The sequence below is a fragment of the Centruroides vittatus genome, unplaced genomic scaffold (genome assembly GCF_030686945.1).
Source record: "Centruroides vittatus isolate TY-2023 unplaced genomic scaffold, ASM3068694v2 contig_1408, whole genome shotgun sequence".
Lineage (NCBI taxonomy): Eukaryota > Metazoa > Arthropoda > Arachnida > Scorpiones > Buthidae > Centruroides > Centruroides vittatus.
Genome location: NW_027120884.1, coordinates 1,321,712 through 1,341,814, shown reverse-complemented (window position 1 = coordinate 1,341,814; position 20,103 = coordinate 1,321,712). Strand labels below are relative to the sequence as shown.

General features: G+C 27.4%; 1 protein-coding gene across 5 annotated transcripts in view; it reads right to left on the bottom strand.

Moving 5' to 3' along the window:
* The window catches only part of LOC136968169 (teneurin-m-like), a 257,304-nt gene that overhangs the window by 2,645 nt on the left and 234,556 nt on the right, over positions 1-20,103 (bottom strand). For all 5 annotated transcript variants that reach the window (XM_067262136.1, XM_067262137.1, XM_067262140.1 and 2 more), the window contains 10 exons: positions 19,274-19,550; positions 15,889-16,156; positions 15,426-15,566; positions 13,826-14,075; positions 12,268-12,503; positions 11,656-11,813; positions 9,050-10,085; positions 8,047-8,312; positions 4,756-5,064; positions 2,250-3,852 (listed from right to left, as the gene is read on the bottom strand). In XM_067262136.1, the coding sequence (XP_067118237.1) occupies positions 2,250-3,852; positions 4,756-5,064; positions 8,047-8,312; positions 9,050-10,085; positions 11,656-11,813; positions 12,268-12,503; positions 13,826-14,075; positions 15,426-15,566; positions 15,889-16,156; positions 19,274-19,550 (4,544 nt within the window). The remainder of the gene's footprint in view (positions 1-2,249; positions 3,853-4,755; positions 5,065-8,046; positions 8,313-9,049; positions 10,086-11,655; positions 11,814-12,267; positions 12,504-13,825; positions 14,076-15,425; positions 15,567-15,888; positions 16,157-19,273; positions 19,551-20,103) is intronic.

Here is a 20,103-nt window from a genome sequence, read left to right as displayed (position 1 = left end):
CTGTATGAAAAGTTTTAGTTATATACTATTACAGAAACTTATTAGGAAAATTGTAGGCATCAATCAAAGCCATAACTTCTTTCCTTACTCCAAAATCAGGATGTGTAGTGTCTCTCAATGAACAAAATTTCTTTACTAAAATCACTGTAATTTAAATGAATAATTCATCCAAAAAATTTATTCTAACTTTTAAAAATGAACTTTATATGCACTTTTCCTAAACTAGTTCTTATTGCTTTGACCCAAATGTAGATTTTATTGAATTTAATTAATATGATATATTTTCAGTAGTCTCATTTTTTTAATTTCTTAGTTACATCAGAATTCATTTAATTAAATCATATAACAGAATAAAATTTATGGGCTTATTTTCCCAAATTAACTCCATAAATTTTTTAATGAAAATAAAGTATTTTCATTAAAAAATTATTCTTGGCATTTGAATGTTTTTTAAGTCAATTATCTTTAAGTACAAGGGTTTTTTTTTTCAACCTCCACTAACGCATGAAAAAAATTGGAAGCATGTGAGACAGGGACAGGGTGCATACCTAGTGAGTAGTATATTCCCTCGCCACTTAGCATTGTGCCAAGCTATTTTAGCCATTTGCTACTCTGCAGTAAATATGTAAACATGATGCCGCCAATCCAGTCTCCCGCCAACTGTGAAGTACGAGCAGTAATTCAATTTCTACAGGCCAAAAGACTGAATGGAGGTAAAATTCATCTAAGGATGTGTAATGTGTATGGTGAGAACCTCATGAGCTATGGATGTGTGCATGAATGGTGCAGGAAATTCAAACAAGGACATGAAAACTAAGTTTTTAACGTTTTATTGTCGGGTAATTTATTGTTATCTTAAATTTTTTGTATCTTATTTATTTGTTTATTATATTTCAGAATGTCATAGTAATACTGCTGAAGAGGGGCATGTTAGCTCGAAACACGTGTAATATGTGTACAGGAAAAACTACCACGGGTGATAAAATAAAGAAAATTTGTTTTTTTCTGATTTTGAGCTCATCTTTGTGTCAATACCCAAAACACCAGTATAAAGTCCTATTAATATCCAAATAGACAATCGATAATAAAAGACGTGACAACATTCGTGATGAGAGCAATCAAGAGAGGAAGTGTGTGATGAACAATTTGGTGGACAAACTGAATCAATTGGTGTGAGAAAGACATCAGTTTATGATTTCTGAGCTCAGTGAGGAGTTTCCTCAAATTTCAACGTCCACACTGTATACCACTGACTGACAGTGTTAAAGGTTGGCTGAATGGACTGACGGCAATATTCTTCGACATGGATATACAAAAGCTGGTGTCACAGTATGATGTCTGCCTGAATCGACAAGGCAATTATGTGGAAAAATATATAAAGACTGTAACTACCTTCTACAAATAAAGTGGTTTTGTTCTTCATTCTTGTTTATTTATTCTGGGTCGGTGAAGGTTGAAAAAAAAGATAACCCTCATAATTTGCAATTTGAATATAACTTTCAAATTGATACAACTAATATAATGTTACAAAAACATATAAAAACACTGTTATTTCATTCATTTATTGAAATCATAGTTAACTCTAATTTTAACACTAAAGAGAATCAAGGAAAGTTTAAATTATCAACAATTAAACTACTTTTTTTTGTATATTTTTAGTGTTTGACAATAATATATTTTCTTTCAACTTTTTAAGTTAAATATAAGCTTATTTATGCTCCATACTTAAAAATAATAAAAATATAACTGATGCTTACCACACAACTTCCAGCATATTTAATGTGCTGAAAGTTCTGTGATAAGCATCAATTAGTATATAAAGTTCCAGCTTATTTGATGTTTCTATAAGATATAGCTAACATCTCTGTTGTACAGATCCAAATGTCACTAAAACTATAAATAAAATGAATATGTGCAATTAGAAGAAACCTCAAAATGCACATTTCTAAAAATCAATTGACTATATGTTACTTTCTCAAAAGACAGAATATACTTTCTTCAAATTAACTGAGCTTGCATTAATCAAATTTCACTGTACTTGAGCATTTATTTAAAAAATATTTTTTAGAAAGACACTTTTGAAATATTTTTCACTATAAAAAAATTCCATATTCCTAATTTTATTTTATAAATTTTGTAACATTTTCTTGAAAACTGATTAAATTATTTTTGAAAAATATCTTAAATTACTAATAAATATTAAATGCAAATATCTTTTACACTTGTGTTATCCATAAAGAAATGCTTACCTGTTAATTGTTGAGTTTTCTTATTTGGAATATTAACTGGATCATTACTATGGAATCGATAAAGATGCATATTGAATGGTTTGTTAAGAAGTTCTGGTACATCTTCCCAATTAAGAGTCAGCCATTGAGCTCCAAGTGGATCATAAATTCGACTATTAAAATGAATCAACTGAGTCAATGGATCACGAATTCCACCTTGAAAGTCTAAAGGTAAATAAAAATCTGCATTACTGTCACTTAAGACTTTTCCAAAAGGACTGCGCTGAACTTCTTTAACTATGTTCCCATCTGTATCAAATATTCCTACTGGTGTTCCAAGGTGATCAGTAGCAACATAATATTTTGTAGTTCCTTGTTGTATGTACATCAAATGACCGTTTGAATCATATAATAATAATGTGGTAATACCAACTTGTGGAAAATGAATATGAGTGATCTGGTGGGGATTAAGAAGGTCAGCATATAGGAATTGTGTTATGTTTCCTCTATGATCTTTTCTTGCAATAAGTCGTTTTTGTACATCATAATAATAGTAAACTTCATATTGATGTAGTTCAAATGCATGTATCAACTGACCTTCTGCATTAAACTGAAATTTTTCTTGTCCTCTTTGAATAATATAACCACGTGAATCAACCATATAAAGTTCTACATCACCATATCCTACGAGACGGTCACCATCGTCATATCTTAATGATATCTGATGTTGCCCTTCCCAAAGACTTTTCATATTTCCATTTATGTCATAAATAAAGCGCCAAATATCTGTACCAGTAACTTCTTCCAAGAATCCATCAATTGTATAGCTATAATTAGTAACTGTTGGAGAATTTTCTTTTCCAATTTTCATTATTGATTTCCTTATTCGACTACGGCTATCATATTGTAGACTAAGAGAATATATTTCTTTGTTCCATAAAGTCATAGCCAGAACAACTATCCTTCCATAAGAGTCATAGCCAATAGTTTTGGAATATTGTCGCATGTCATCTTGAATAAATATGCTATTAATTTTAGGTTTATGAAAAAGAAATTGTTGTACTTGCTCAAGAATTCCAGTTTCAGCATTATACTTAAATTTGATTTCACTTGCTCCCTTTCCATTAATTTCTAACTCTACATTTGATAAACGACTATCATATTGATATTTGAGTTTTAAACTATCTAAACCACTTCTACTGTTATATCGGTATCTTTCTTCTTTTAACAATGAACCATGATACCTGTAGTCAACTCTGCATTCTAATCCTGGAACTCTTCTCATTGTTGTTTTAATAAGAGAATGTTGTTCATAGTAACTGATATCTGTCCTTTCATTTCCACAGAATACAGAAGTAAGTTGTCCATTATTTGTATAATAATAAACTACCCTGCCTTGGTTATTTGGATGGAGTTTAGCCAATAAAAGTCCTTGGTCATTAAAATGAAGAATATAAGGATGTTTTACACCAGGTGATAGATAGAGTAATTTATAAAATCCAAGTGATGTCTGAGTGGCTATCTCATGTTTATGGCCATTAGGTGTAATCACAGCTTGCAAACTACCTGATGTATCATACTGAAGGAGATAACGACTGCCACTTGGAAGAATGATTTCAGTTGGCTAGAAAAAAAAATTTATAATTGAAATTATCATTTTTATAATCAATATCAATAGATTAATTATAATCCTTAATAAAGAAAGAAACATTTTACAAATGAGTACAGGTAGGCCTCCTACAACTCGGTAGATACATTCCTTGAAAATATCGCGTTGTGGGAAATCGCGTTATAAGAAACACCAACTTAATACAAAAACTGGGATTCAGTTCTAAAAAGAAAAAACTGCCTTTTATGGTGTAACATTTTCATCATTTTTTAAATTTATGTACATAAAAAGCTTAAATAAAATTTAACATCATATAAAAACTAAAAAGATTATGATTTCAAGTCAAAATCAAAAAGAAACATAATGTTATGCTCAAATTCAGTCCTCATCGTCACTTATTATAGTTGTTCGAGAATGTTTGACTGGCCTTATTTCAAGATCTGAGCTTGTTCCATCAAGTTCCACTGCACTCATGCGATCCATTGCGATTTTTCTGTTATGTGAAAGATAATTTGTTTCTAAATACCCTAAACCGCGTTGTAAGAAAATTTCTGCATTTTTCCAACCGCGTTGGAGCGAAAACGTGTTGTAAAGGTACCGCGTTGTAGGAGGCCTACCTGTATGTATTTATAAAAGATAGAGCAGTTGAAACAAAATTTATATTCCTTGACATGAAACAAAAATCAATGAAATACATAAAATATAATTTTATGAACTCAAATATTAATTATTTGGAGAAAGTTGCAGCTTAATTTTGTCTAAAAATGTAACTTTCTTTACATTACATTTTTATAATTATTTTTCAAATTTGGAAATATGGCTGCTGTTATAATAGGACATATCAATATTTTTAAAATATTGTGTATTTATAATTTGAATTTTTATTAATGTATTATACAAAAATACTTATATATTTACCAGACTAATGGGACTGTCATCATATCGATACATAATGCCACTGTTATCTGAATATCGAATCTCAGCCAATCTTCCTTGAATATCAAAAGAATATCTTTCTGACAAGTAGCCTCTTTCCCATCTTGCCAGTCGACCAAATCTATCATATTCTAGTTTAACTGGAGTTAAATTTTGACTGGGTTCCCATTGTTTTGGATGACCAAACTCATCATAACGAACTGTGACTAAAGGTATTTGATTTTTGTCATAAATTGTTTCACTGTACTGTTCTCGATCAAATTCCACAGCTACCAGTGTTTCACCATTTATCTGGAAAAAAAAAATTAATATATAATGTTTAATATCTAAAATAATGTGAGTTAAATTTATTTCCTTTTTATAAGAAAAATTCTTCAATTTCATAATTATAAATAATATTTAAAAAGTATGATTAATTCACTTAACCATTTCTAATCTAAAATTATAAAAATCTTGCTATAACTCCTAGACAAAAAATTAGAATATTCATCTAACTGAAAGTTTAGTTTACATTTTCTCATGAACAACACAGAATATGAAACTTTTTTCGACCCTACATAAAGAATGTCTATGTATATTTATTATACCCATTAATCAGACAAATTAACTCAAACGTTTTTTTGTTACAAATGGAAATGAAATGACAAAAAATAGAATAACAGTTTGACCATGACAAAAAATTAGAATATTACCAAAAACAGCCAAACAAACAGCCATAAAAAACTAAATTGTAATGCAAATTTCCAATTGCTGGGCAGAGCAGTATAACAATACAACATGGGGTGTAAGTGCGACATCAGTGACAGAACTAAAGATATTAACATAGCCTTGTACAGAGTAAGAAGAACACAAAAAGAAATTGCAAATTATGTAAAATGCTTACAGCCAACAGTCTCTAGAGTACTGAAACAACAAAACAATGTTCAAGTTTAACTAATAAACACCAGAAGTGTGGATGTAAACGAGCAACAACTGCAAGGGATGAGAGAAACTTGAGAAGGATTGTCCTGCAAAACCGCTTTCAGAGTGTTAAATGCTTGCATGCACAATGGAGAGCAACTGGAGTGAATGTCAGTAGCTGAACCACAGAAAATTAGTATTTTCACATGTGCATGAAATTTTATAAACTTCCATATAAAATTCCATGCACGTGTGAAAATACTAATTTTTATATAGGAGAAATTAAACGTAAAGTTAAAGTAAGATTGAAAGAACATATAGCCAATTTAAAATATCGAAGACTAAATTCTGCCTTTCATGAACACTGTCTTTTAAATAATTGTAATATAGATAAAACTAATAGATATTTTACATAGAGAAAAAGATACATATAAAAGAAAATTTAAAGAAAGTGTAGAAATCATCAAAACTCAAAATTGTATAAATAAAAATCCTAGCATTTCAATAAGTGAAAACTGGCTAAAAGTTTTATATTAATTATTAATCATGTTCACCATTTTTATTTTTTTTATTCTATTTTTTATTATTATAGTTCATGTAATAATTTATAATAATAGATATTAAACTGTTAAATAACTTAACAAAAAATATACAACTGTAAGATTGTCGTAGGCGTTATACGATATGCAAATTTGTATTATATTACATAAAGGATGAATGAGTATCGGTATGCTTAATTGTCATAGTGCACTTGCAATGTCTCTGATGTATAAAGCCTTGGAGGTGTATTGAAGGAACTTGTGAATACGCTGTTTATGATGTAACTTTAACTTGTAAAAGTTGTGTATGCATAGGTATGTTTTAATTCAAAATATTTTTATAAATCCTTAAAAACTTATGTATTTTTTATATATGTGTTGTATACTCTTTTAATATTTTAGCTGGCTGAGGAGGGGCTTAGGAGCCCTAAACGTGTATATTTTCACACGTGTCAACTAATTAAAAAATGAGAAAAACCGCCAAGTGTATTAATTTATAGCACTTTATTGTATTCGAAGCAGCAACAAAGTTTACAGCACAGTTTCAGATTATTAAAATGCTGTACATGTGTTAAGAGAAAAGGTGATGTAAGAAAGAAAGAAGAAAGGTGAGAGGATAGAAAGTTCACAGTTTGTAGACCGTCTTCCACATGGTGGAGAAGGAATCGGCATCATAAAGTTAATGGCTGTATTTTTTCAGGAGTGTTTGTAAATTTCTACCTGCTCTAAATATTTGAGATGATGTTTCTGGGTGGCATTACATATGAGGTATGCACAGTCAAAATTGTGCATACCTCATATACCACCTTTGCCTCTGACATTTACATAGATATATTCTATGTCAGTGTCAGAGGCAAAGGTGGCTAGAGTAGTGTTGGTCAACCCTGTCAGGATGGAATTCTGATCCTCCCAGATGGAAGATGTTCTATGAACAGTGAACTTTCTATCCTCTCACCTATCTCTTAACAAATGTACAGCAATCCCCATTATTTTAACAACTGTGGGATCATTTATCTGACAATGCCCATTTAACATGGGCAAAAACATTAGCTGTTATTCTGTATGGTGGATTTTGGTTTCAGACACTGTTGTTATCAAATTTATCCAGTTTCTGAGTGGGTGTTTTTATACTGGTATTTATTTTTATTTCATTTGTAAGTGAAAGAAAGTTTTTTTTATGTGTGAATAAAATATAAAAGTAATCATATGTAACGATAGTCACATAATATTAGGGAAAGTTTTAATATGTTTAGTACAGTTTTGATTATATTTTAAATTGTATACTAATCTATATATAATGCAATACATAAATGCATAGCTGTTTTAAAACTGTTAGTTGAAATAATTACAGTCAACAACTGTCAAAGTTTCTTATATATCAACTCCTGAATTTAAAAGATGCTACTATGTTGTTGCAATGCTAATCTATTGTTAACAGTGCATAAATTAGAATAATTTTTTCCAAAAGCTTTCTACTATTTTTAATTTGGGATTGATTTCTTGAGCAGAAATCAATATTTGAATTAAAAAGTAGTATGAAGAAACAATATTTTCATTAGAATCAAAATAAAATTTTCTAACAAATGATTAGGAAAATTGTTTCAAACATACACATTATTATTATTCAATGTAAAAATTGACAAAATTAAAATTCTAAACAAAATTTTCATAGAATGTTTTAGAATAATAAAGAAAGCAAAAGATCACATAAGAATAATTTGATTGCATCACTGAAGAGATGAGCTGCATTTTATAAAAGCTTAATACTGATTCATTACTAAATGTGACTATTTTTTTTCTTTTCTTTTTTAGAAATGTGGCAAATAAAACTCACCTTCATTTTCCTGCCCACTTGTGTTATTTGACGATTACGACCTTTGCCTTCCCTCCGTAAATAGTAACGCCACTCGAACTTTTGAGATACTTCATCATTTAATGTTGTTTTAAGTTTTGCAGGAACAGGAAATGTTTCACCAAGTACAGGACTTTGATCTGCTAAAACAGGACTAGGAACAGTTTCCATTTCTATTGTCCTAGAATCTTCCTTTGTTATTATCAAACTATTATCAGGATCTTTGGTAATTTTTTCTATTGCAGAACCTAGAAATAATTTAAATAAATTTAAAAGACAAATAAAAAATATTTTGCCAAACAATCATTAGATTAATAAAAATTGTAAGATGTTCTCAAATATTACTATAATATTAAATATTAAAAAATAAAAACAAATTCAAACCAAATTTTTTTGTTATATTAACATTGCACATCATATTCTTAATGGAACAATTAACATTAGAACCATTTTCCTCTTTTATTAATGTAATGTTATAGTTCAACAAAAATACCATTTGGACTTGGTATCATATTTAAAATAGTAATTCAGAAAATTAAAAATTTGTTTTGGTTTCCTGATTTTAGCATTCTTCTTATTATTGTAATATTATAATTACTTAAAATATGTAATAAATGAGAATTTTAATCATTTTCAAGCTAGAATCCTATTTAGTGATCGATGTGCTTATTTTAAATTACACTTTTCATAATTTTGACTTATTATATAAATGATGATATTATTTAGAAAAAAACCATTCTTACTTCCTTTATATTTTGTTTTCTTAAAAAAAAATTAGTAAGTTAAAAGATAATAATGTAATCAAATTGAAAATTTTTAGGTGGTTTTTAAGCTAAGAAATAAATATAATTTAAAGAAAATTTTACTTTTATTTAAATATATATATTTTTTGATATAAGAGAAACAATGTACAAGTTCTTTATTACACTAATCATCACTAAATTATTTTTTATAAATGAATGATATATTAAAAATATATATTTACCTTTATTTATTGTAACATCAGAACCTTTAATAAGTAGAGATACAGGGGTTTTATCATTTCTGGTAACAGTTACTGCAGCTCCTTTAATACTTAAATTATATGACAACTTTATTGTGTGACCACTTGGGGTGACTGCTTGTGTAAGTCGACCATATTTGTCATATCCATAGAGAAATGATTTACCAGAACTATCAATTTTGCTTCGCAAAAGACCTGTACTACCATGATATTCAAAAACAGTTTTAAAATTATCAGGTGTTGTAAAACTTTGTAACATTCTCATTCTGGTCATTTCAAGCCTACATTTTCCTCCTCGAGTATTTTCTATAGTTTTAACTTGATTACTATAGTCTCGGAGTATATATATTTTATTTCCTGCAGCATCTGTTACTGTACTAAGCTTTCCAAAACTAGTATTTACATTATAAGAAAATGTATATACAATTTTTCCCGTTAGTATGTTTTTAGTTGTTGTATGTTGGCCGTGACGATTAAAAGAATATATTTCTTGGGTTTCGGGAGAGTATATTTCATATTCATGAGAATCATTTGGCTTAGGTAAAGAAGATGTGACTGACCAAATTCTTAAATTTCCCTGATCACATATATGCAAAAGTCCATCTGGCGTGACAGTAATGGAAGAAATAGTATTCAATTTTGAAGTGGCAGCAAGAAAATTATCTTCATCAAAACATTTGCAATTTATATCCAGACAACTACATTTCATCTCTGCTCCTGCAAATTTTGAGATGCGTCCATCACTTCCAATAACACGAACCCTATTAACAAATTGAGAATCACTTTCTGCAATATAAAGATCCCCATTAGGTGCAAAGGCAATACTTTGAGGTGATTCTAAAAAGACATCATTAGCTTGATCAGATTTTTCATGAGAAGAAGGACATTGTAGAGGTTTTCCTGCTATTACTTTTAATCTTTTGTCTGGAGTTAATTTTAAAACAAGATGATCATCCAAAATATGGAGAGTACCGTCTAAAGGATTTATAGCTAGTTCAGTCGGCCATCTGAGATTAACCTGAAAAAGTTTTATTATTAATAATGATATATCCAATAAAATAAAGATATTTTTAATTACAATAATTATTATTACCAAAAAACAAATATTTTTATATTGTAATTAGTTATATAATGATAATTAAGTTGAAAATCTCTGGGTTAGAATTAATCTGCTTAAATTAATTAATAACTGATGAATTTGATTATATAAAATATGTAGCATCTTCCTAGAATAGAATTAAAGTTGCAATTCTTACTTGAATAAGCAATGTATTGTAAAGTATGTTCATCTACAAAGAATCTGTTCCAGAAATATTTTTGTCATTAAGTCAAATTTTTCAACTAGAATATAACTATTGTGGTTATTTATTGCCACATTAATTGCACTTACACATTGAAACTTAAAAGTTTCAAATGTACTTTTATTAAAATTATCTACTGATAGCAACATGTTCTATCTGTAATCTAAATTTACAAATCATTAATTAATTTAACTGATGCAATTTCAACTCAGAGAATTTTGGTGTAATTATGATCATCAATATAATAATAATTTAACTCATTTTATAATCACGGAATATCAAAATTATTTACTATATTAATAATTTATGTAATAATTTTATTCAAACATGCTCAGATTTTCAAACACAAAGCAGCATGTTCATTTTATTTGAATTTTGTTCTATTTATTATATTGTGAAGAAACCGCCAGTGTAGAAGGACAAAGTACTTCATTTTTAACTCTGTGTTCCAGATAACTATAAATTTTTATCATGACAGCAGCAATTTTTAGCAATTTCATAGATTCCTTTTGATTGAATAACATAAAATAATTAAAATTTTTTAAATGTCCACAACAAAATAAGTCTTGTTAAAAATATTACTCTTGGTTTTCTTTTTCATTTCAAAAACATATGTTAATTTCCTCTCAATTTCCTATATATTTGAAAATATACAGAGGAAAAACAGTGCGTCTTAAATTTAGTAATTGCCAAAATTTAATTTTTATACAAACAACATGCAGTAGTCAATAGTAATTTTATTTATTTTTTAATAATAAAAAACAGTCGCGTGCCATTCATGGAAGCTGTGGAAGAGCTGCTTCCCTTGTATTTTCTAAAATATAAATACATATTGTGTGATTTTTTTCATGTTTTAACGTACTTTGAATTACTTAAAATTCATATTTTATTATAACCGCATTATGTATTTTATTACAAATTTCTGTACATGTGAAAAACAATGATAAGATTGCTATTGTACATTCGAAATATAAATTTGTATATGCATATTCCCAATGGAAGTGCTGTATTGTCGAATGCAAGATAGCTTCTAAGGCAAAAATATTTCAATCATGTAAAGCAGCCAGATTACAGGCATTTGCACATGCACTTTATAGAGCACCAACCTCATGCGGTTTAGTTCATGGATGCTACACACTAAAATATTGTATAATGCTTCCAATGATTCTATCCAGGGCCGGCACAGCTTCCCTATCATCAAATGTCACTGCGTGCCACTAATACAAAATGCATCTAAAAGTTAAAAAAACATGCTAAAGAAAAAATTAAGCCTAATATCATGATTACCTGACTTAGGGTTATAGTTTTTCCACAAGGAAATGGTTTCCAATGGCTCTTATGATAATGATCACCAACTATGGTATGAATAATTCCATTACGATCTACCATTCGGATATTAGTGCCGTCAGCAATAAAAATTTCGTTATGAGCCGAAATGGCCATACCTATAAATTCATTTTTAAAAGTTAGTTAATATTTTTTAAAATTGTATATTATTTTTTCATAATTTTAAATATCACTAAAATTTCTAAAAACAAAATATTTCATATATTCATAATTTGATTCATTAATTTTAAATTTTTTAACATTTCCATTATATACTTTGTGACAATATGTATAATGCTATTTTTCTGACTTGTCTAAGCTCAAAAATATTATCAATTAAGTTATTTCTCATCTTTAAAATTTATCTTTTTAAAATCAGAAATAATAAAATTTGCCATTAAAATTTATTTTAACAAACTGTTGAAGATATATCCTGCACTTACTGATTAATAAAGAAATTTATTAACTATATTGCTCAAAGAGAAAAACGATGTTTAAAAAAAAAAATAAAAGTCAGTTTTGATCAATTTTGTTAATACTTTTACCATCATTATCATATAACATAAAACTTACCTTTTGGATATGCCAATTTAGCATCTCTTGCTGTTCTACCATCTCCACATAAAAGCTTATCTCCTGGTAGACATTTACTACCACTTCCAACCACTACCTCAATATTATTTTTTATATCAACTATATCATTTAAATTAATAACTCGGAAAATCTGATGTCTTTCAGGATCTGATATGTATAATTTACTATCTGCTGGTCCAACTGCTAAATGGTAACGATAAGCAACTTGAGCTGCACTGCAAAGAAACAGTGTTATTATTATATATAAAAAGTTGTATCTATTTGATAAATACAATTTTTAAATTTTATATATTCCAAAACTTAAATTTTTTCAAAGAAGAATTATTATTAATGAGTTACCAAATTCAAAAGCCACTTGATAACAATGCTAGCACTTTCAACAGTAATGCACCATCAAAAGTGCTAGCATTATTCTTTAAATCTAGCTTTAGCATTAGTCTACAAAAGTTATTCTTTGTAAATAAATGTAATTTTAATGCCAAAAGACAATTGTTTAACTAAATTTATAACATTAATAATACTTTTATTCATATTTTTGCATATAAATGTAAAATTTTTAAATAAAACAAATGTTTCAAAGCATAAATTTTTTATACTGTATAATCATTCATGAATCTACATTAACAATTTTTTCAACCTCACATGGTTTAGCTCGTGGATGCTACACACCAAAATATCGTATGATGCTTCTATCCAGGGCTGGCATAGCTTCCCTATCATAAAATGTCACTGCATGCCACTGTTATAAGTAATGTTTTTATTTTTTCAAAGCTTTATTTTAATAAGTGGAATTTAGCTTTAATAATGTTTTTAATGAATATATATTTGTGAAAAATAAATTGTATTTAGGTATCATGTGTTATAGGCAGTTAATTCATTCTGAAAGTTTTGATGCAAGTTGATAACTTGTGTATCCAACTTTTCTTAATATTAAAAAAAAATCCACATGCATTTCTTCATTGGTGTGTTCTCTATATTACAAGTACCCATTATGTATTCAAAAATCAAGCTCTTACAATAAGTAGTTATTACAAATAGTTTCAACTAGGTTGCCTAACAGATTTATTCATTAGTTATTATATTAAAGTTATATAACAAATAATCAAAAATACCAAATGATAGGGCTTAGAAATAATAGTAAGACATGCATTTTTAGATAAATGTTATCAATTTCTATTTCACAGTATCATTGTCATATACTCTGTCATGTTTCAGTTTCTCTAATCATAGTAAATACTATACTAATGAAGAGAAACTAAAATGCATTTATGGCAGTGATGTTAGGAAAATAACACATTTCTTGTTATCAAGGTTAACAAATATTCTTGAGATTAATTAAAGACTGTTCTACTTTATAAACACAGCTTTAACTAAAAAGTTTCAACAACTGAATAATTAAATTGAAATGTAACAAATAATCTTTTATTTGGTTTGTTTGATTTCCCAATACCTATATTCATTTCCAAATTCATATTGCTTAATTTATATGTATGTAACTACATAAATTTGAAATATATTAATATCATCTTAACATTACCTTAATTCAACAATTGTTGTAATCATTCCATCGGGTGTAATTCTTCTAATTAAGTTAAAATCACCAACATAAATACTGCCATCTGGAGCATTTGTAAGAGCTACTGGAGCTAACAGACGTTGTTGTTTTGCTATTCCATTACAATGATGACAGTGCATTGGTCTTTGATGACCATCACCCATAGCAGTTAATAAAACTTTTGGTTTATTTTTCAGATATATATTTGTTCCATCTCCTTTCTGTAGAATACCTATAGGAAAATAAATTATTATTTGTAAACAATGTAATATTAATATTTATTTATTCTATTATCATGCTTTAAGATTAAAAATTTCACAAAGGAAGCTATTTTGCTGGATATATTCTTTACCATTAATTGTAAAAAAAAAGAAAAAGCAATGTCAACATTGTTATTAAGGCAGTTTTGTGAACTGAATTTGTGTGTGTGAATTTCTGATTGTACAGAAAGCAATATGCAATGAGATTTAGAGATTTACAGTTAGACAATCTAATGTTTAGCCTATTTTGCTATGTAAGAAAGAAATGGAACTTTAAAATAGAACAAGGTTTGAATATTAAAAGAATTTAGATTCATTTATTAGGTTGAACACAAAATACAGGTTCCTCCTGTATCAAAAAGTAGTGTGTTCCTGTGAAACCTTTTGTAAGTTGAAATGGCATAAAGCAAAAAAGCAATTACCATTAATTTATATAGGAAAAATTTCTGAGCATTTTCAGAATCAAAATTAACTTATTAAATTATATATACAAAATAACACACAAAACCTAAAATGTGATGCCATCAAGGAAATGTGTTTAATACTGTAAACGACAAAAGATGTTTTTTCATACATGATAAGGCTTAAAAACTTGAATAAATTGTACTGGAAAGTACTAATATAATATTCACACTCAATTTAACATTTAATTATTTCAAATGCTTCAAAATGTTTTGAATATCAAAATGTTTACAAAGAAAATGAGCTATCTCTATGAAGAGTATTTATCAAAACTACAAGAATTTCTTCAAAATCTATAAACAAGCCATAAAACCATGGATAATATGTAGCAATTTAATAAATAAATTAGGCTTGAGAAGAATAAATTGACTTTTTGAGCCATACATCAGACTATTCTTCATTTCTTCTATTTTAACATTCTTACAGATTCTTTAGTTTATGAATTTGATGTAATCAAGTTAGGAGATCTAACATTATTTTCTAACCTGATATACATCAAATTCATAAACTAAAGAATCTGTAAGAATGTTAAAACAGCAGAAATGAAGAATTGTCTGAAATATGGATGCTTCCATTTAAATAATTTTGTATTCAGTGTTTTAAAAATATTCTGATGAGATAAACACAGCCATTAAGAAACCTTAATTAAATGCAATTACAAACCTTAATTAAATGCAGAAACAAAATTAAATGCATACTTCCAGTAGGCATTTAATTTTGTTTCTGTTATGGTTTATTCCAGTCTCCCACAAAATTTGAACTTTAGTAAATTGTGATGTTCAAATGGAATTACTTATTTTACTTAAAATAATAGAATACCATCTATAAACAATAACTGTATAACTTAATTACATATTCACCTTCATGGTAATTATATTGATGGTGTATGTCCAAATTCCATCCTCCAATTTCTGAAATACTCATGTCATGACCACTCACTTGAGTTGTCTGAACTTCCCAGATAACATGAGGGCAACTGCTGTATTCATATCCAACATAAACTGAAATAATTAAGTATTTTAATTTATGAAAAAATATGTATTCACACAACATCATGCAGAAAACATTTCATAATAATTACAGTTAATTATAAGAAATTTAATTAAATGTGTAACTATCAATTCAACAAATCTTGAAAAAATATACAAAATTCTTTCTAGATTTTTGTGCTACAATTTCAAATTACGAAAATATAGATTAAAAGCTATTAACCAGAAATATTTTAGAGACAAAAATATATAAAAGGTAAGTTAAAAGTTTGAATTTCAAATCATATGACTTTAATAACTGATTTAATAGTTTAAGACAGAAAATGAAAATTACCAATTGCTGTAGCAACTCCATAAACCTTCTGTCTATAAATATTTCTTCTGTTCCATGCATATGTATATTTAATTCCCGGATCAGCCTCAAATTTTCTTTCAAACAATATTCCTTCAATAGAAATACGAAGATATATAAGACGAAGAGATGGAGGAATAACATCAGGTGTAAGCTGCAGTTGAATGGTAGAAAGATAACCTCCCACTCTACTGCTGTGATATACAAGATGAAGTTTTGTTCCAGGAATGGGAAGACTTTCTTGTATAACCTATAAACAATTAATAAAATAGAAATAAAATTGAGAATTTTCATTAGAATAACAAATACTCAGTTTTGTTTTAAAATTATAATCAATTAAAAAAAAATATTAAAAATAAAATGAATCAAATTATTAATATTTAAGAAACTTTTCTAATATCTAAAAATTAAAGTAGAGTTTTTAATCATTATTAGATGATTTAAAAAATTGCTAAAAAATCAATCAGTGTAATAAAATGATCCTCAGAAAATCTTTGAATTCAAGATAATATATTATCTTTATTATGCTGTACATATCTTATAAGTAGAGGTCAAAACAGAAATAAACAATCATTAGCAAATCAATAACTTTATACAAAAATAATTTGCTATTATAATTTAGTATATTAATTATTTAATTATAATCATATATTTTGTCATTTACATAATTAAAATGATACAAAATTCTCAAATTTCATAATGATATTCTATTGATCAATCAATTAAAAATTTTTAGATACTAGAAATGATTTTTCAACATTTTTTAGTTTTATAATTTTATCACAATAATGACACAAAACCTAATAATGGAAATGCTAAACCTATACTAAAAGGAAAAGTTTTGCTAGGAAAAACCATGAAAAAATAATTCTTGCATGTATTTTTTTAATGTAAATCAGTTTCATATAACCCGACACGTGGGGATATGTTAAATGACTATGAGTGTAATCTTTATGAAATGATTTCCAAAAACAAAACATTGTTATAGAAATGCCAGAGGTCTACCTAAATGATCACTGTGTTCACCTTGATATTTTTGTACAATGTTTTTTATAGCACATCATATTAATCTGCTATCTGCTGAAATGACAAATGGTCATTGAGAAGATCATCATTTAAAGCATTTTCCATCTATTGCAATTCATAATTATGGTGATATGTTGTGCCCAATGTATGTTTGTTTTCCTGGCATTGCTTGAAATTATTAAACAAAAAGAGATTTTATAAGTTTCTTTCTAAAAAACCGAACATTTTTTTCTACTAATGATACTTTATATACTGTAAATTGGTGATATTATCTAGAAATAATAATTCTGTTACAGCACTCAACAACATTAATTAGTTGTTAAGTTGTAACGGAGTTTTTTAGAGAATAAGGTACTGACAAGCTAATCTGAACTCCTCATAATCCAAGCAGCTTCTATCATTCCCGTAAATAAAATTATGTCATCTGTACATCTTCAGTTCACATGTAAAGTAAATGCAAGTCACATGTTGTGAGATTGCTGCTATTCTTTCTATAACCCTGTTTGGCTCAACAACAATTCTAACCTCTATTTACTTTAAAGTATTTTACAACAGTAAAAAATGGCCTGAAAATGTAAGCATCATATCTTTATTATTACATTCCTGTTAATCCAAAGTTTTCATTAATCTGAACTATCACTGACCTCAATTAGTTTGGATTTAGTGCAACCCGTACTGTGCATAAAAGTGGAAACATTTTAGTTCCTTTAATTATTTTTTAAAAGAAAAGCATATCTTGCTTTGCTGTAATTTTTGGCTGGATATTAGAAACAAAGTTCTGCAGAATCATGCATTTTTTTCTAATGTTTAATGTTATTGAACAAATTTAAAATCAGTAAATATTTGGAAAAAAAAAATCAATAGTTCATATATTTACAGCAACGTTTTATATATTTCCATTCTACAGTACCTAACTACAAAAACTTTTCTTACACTCATTTTGAGTTTATGATTTAAAATCATTAAGGAAGTTGATTGAAACTATTACAATAAATATATTACAATAAAAAGTTTCTATTGTAACATCTAAGAAAGAATTAGTTTCACAGATTTAATTGCTATCAATTACCAAATTAGCTAAATATTATTTTTATATAAAATACATTTAGCTTAATTGTAACTTCTTTGTTTTCCTTATTACTTTTTCTTTTTCAACATAAATTTTGAGGATAAGGGCAGAGTATTGATATTGAAGAAAGACAAAGATCTACAGAGAGGTTCAGACTAGAAGAGAAAGGAAGGGATAAATGGAAAAATAGATTAAACAGATACTTTAACCTGTATTTAATCTATTTCTTCCCAAGGGTGGACTAGTCAGTAAAGGAAGAGGAATACACAGGATGCATAAGGATGCACTATTTAACAATGATTAACGAAAGTATTTAATAAAATAACATTGATTACTGAAGAGTTGAAAATACTTTTTCTGGGATACAGTAATTTATATTTTAACTAGTGTTGATCAATATAAAATATTGCTAATATTTTTTCTAGGATGATTTATAAAAAATAAGGTTATGGTGGCATTTTATAATAATATACTATTTGCACCAATATTAGCCAATATACACAAAAAAATATTAGTTGATTTTGAACCACATAATGGCATTACGTGGTAATCATATAAAGTCCTAAATTATTAAACAAATCTAGAACTTTATAATTTAGAACTATTACTTTCTAAAACTTATACTTCTGAATTTGTAATTTTTAAAATGCTTCATTGACGGTAAATAGTCACTACTTGTATATGTTCATAAATAATAGAAAAACAATTTATCTTCAGGAAAAAGGATAAAAAATTTTTAAAAAATTTTTAAAGCTGTAATTGATGTTTTAAAGATGTTCTTTCCCATAGTACAAAAATATACATCTAAATATTGATAAGATTGATCTTTCCTTTTAAACTCTTCTCTGCATTAAACTTTTATTTGGAATTTGGTATAAAGTTATAAAAATTTCAGAATATTCCAAATACTGGATAAGACTTGTTAATGGAAAAATATATATAGTCCTGAGGTTTTTCAGACATGGATTGTATTTTTAAACTATGCATGAAAAAATCTTTGAAAAAAGAAAAAAACATAAAAAACACTATTTTTTACAACTAATATGAAGGGCCATCAAGAGGGGGCTGGAGATTTTTCCAGCCCTGAAAGGTTTCTACTCCTATAAATTAATGTTATTTTTATCTTTAAAAAATAAAATCTTTATGATTGCTATTTATTAATAAAGAAACATTCTTTATGCAAAAAGGAAGAAAAAAAAAAGGAAAAAGCTCACACTCCTTATACCCTGTTAATAAGAGAAAATAAAATGTTAATAAAAAAAAAATACTCACTTGAGATTCAGATAATATGGAACTTTTTTCCGGACATCCACCTTGAAATCCATGTTTCCATGTTGCCAAAACAACAGGTTTCATAGTGTCATAATTATGATCAAAACAAACTGTAGATTTATATTCTGGGTGCTTTTCTTCACTAATAGTCATTACTACTTTCTCCATGACTACAATTTCATTCCAAGGAACTATAACAGTTCTTTCATGTGGTTTAAAGGGTTCTCTTTGAAACTGAAGTGTCACTGCTCCACCTCCGTTTACCATCAAATCAAACCTTCATTGATATATTTGAAAAAAAAAAGAAAAAAGAAATCAAACTTTATTATAGCATAAATAAAATATATTAAAATATTTAAAGATAAAAAGACGTAGTCTATTTGAGAATCATTCTACTTATAACATATTAAATACTTGTATATCTTTCAGAAAAATATAAAAATTTATTTCACATTGCTTCTACTGGCTCAGTCTGGGAAAATATTTTGATAGGTATGCATAAAGATAATACTAATTAGAAAATTATTAAACTGTACTAAAATTATATAAAAAATGAATGCCTTAATACATGAAATGCATGTCTTATATAAATATCAAGTATCTAATGTTTTAATCTGTATTTATAAAGTCTTTTGTTTCAAATATAATACAGCATTTTTCAAGCCAAATTTTCAAGCAATGGCTGCAATTATGAGCATGTGTGTATTCAAACATTTTCTTAGACATGTCAGTAGTTGTTCAACATATATGTTCTAATCCATCTGAATTCAGACAAATCATCAAAATATTAGAGTATGAGACTAAGCAGAATTAAATATAAACTAAAACAT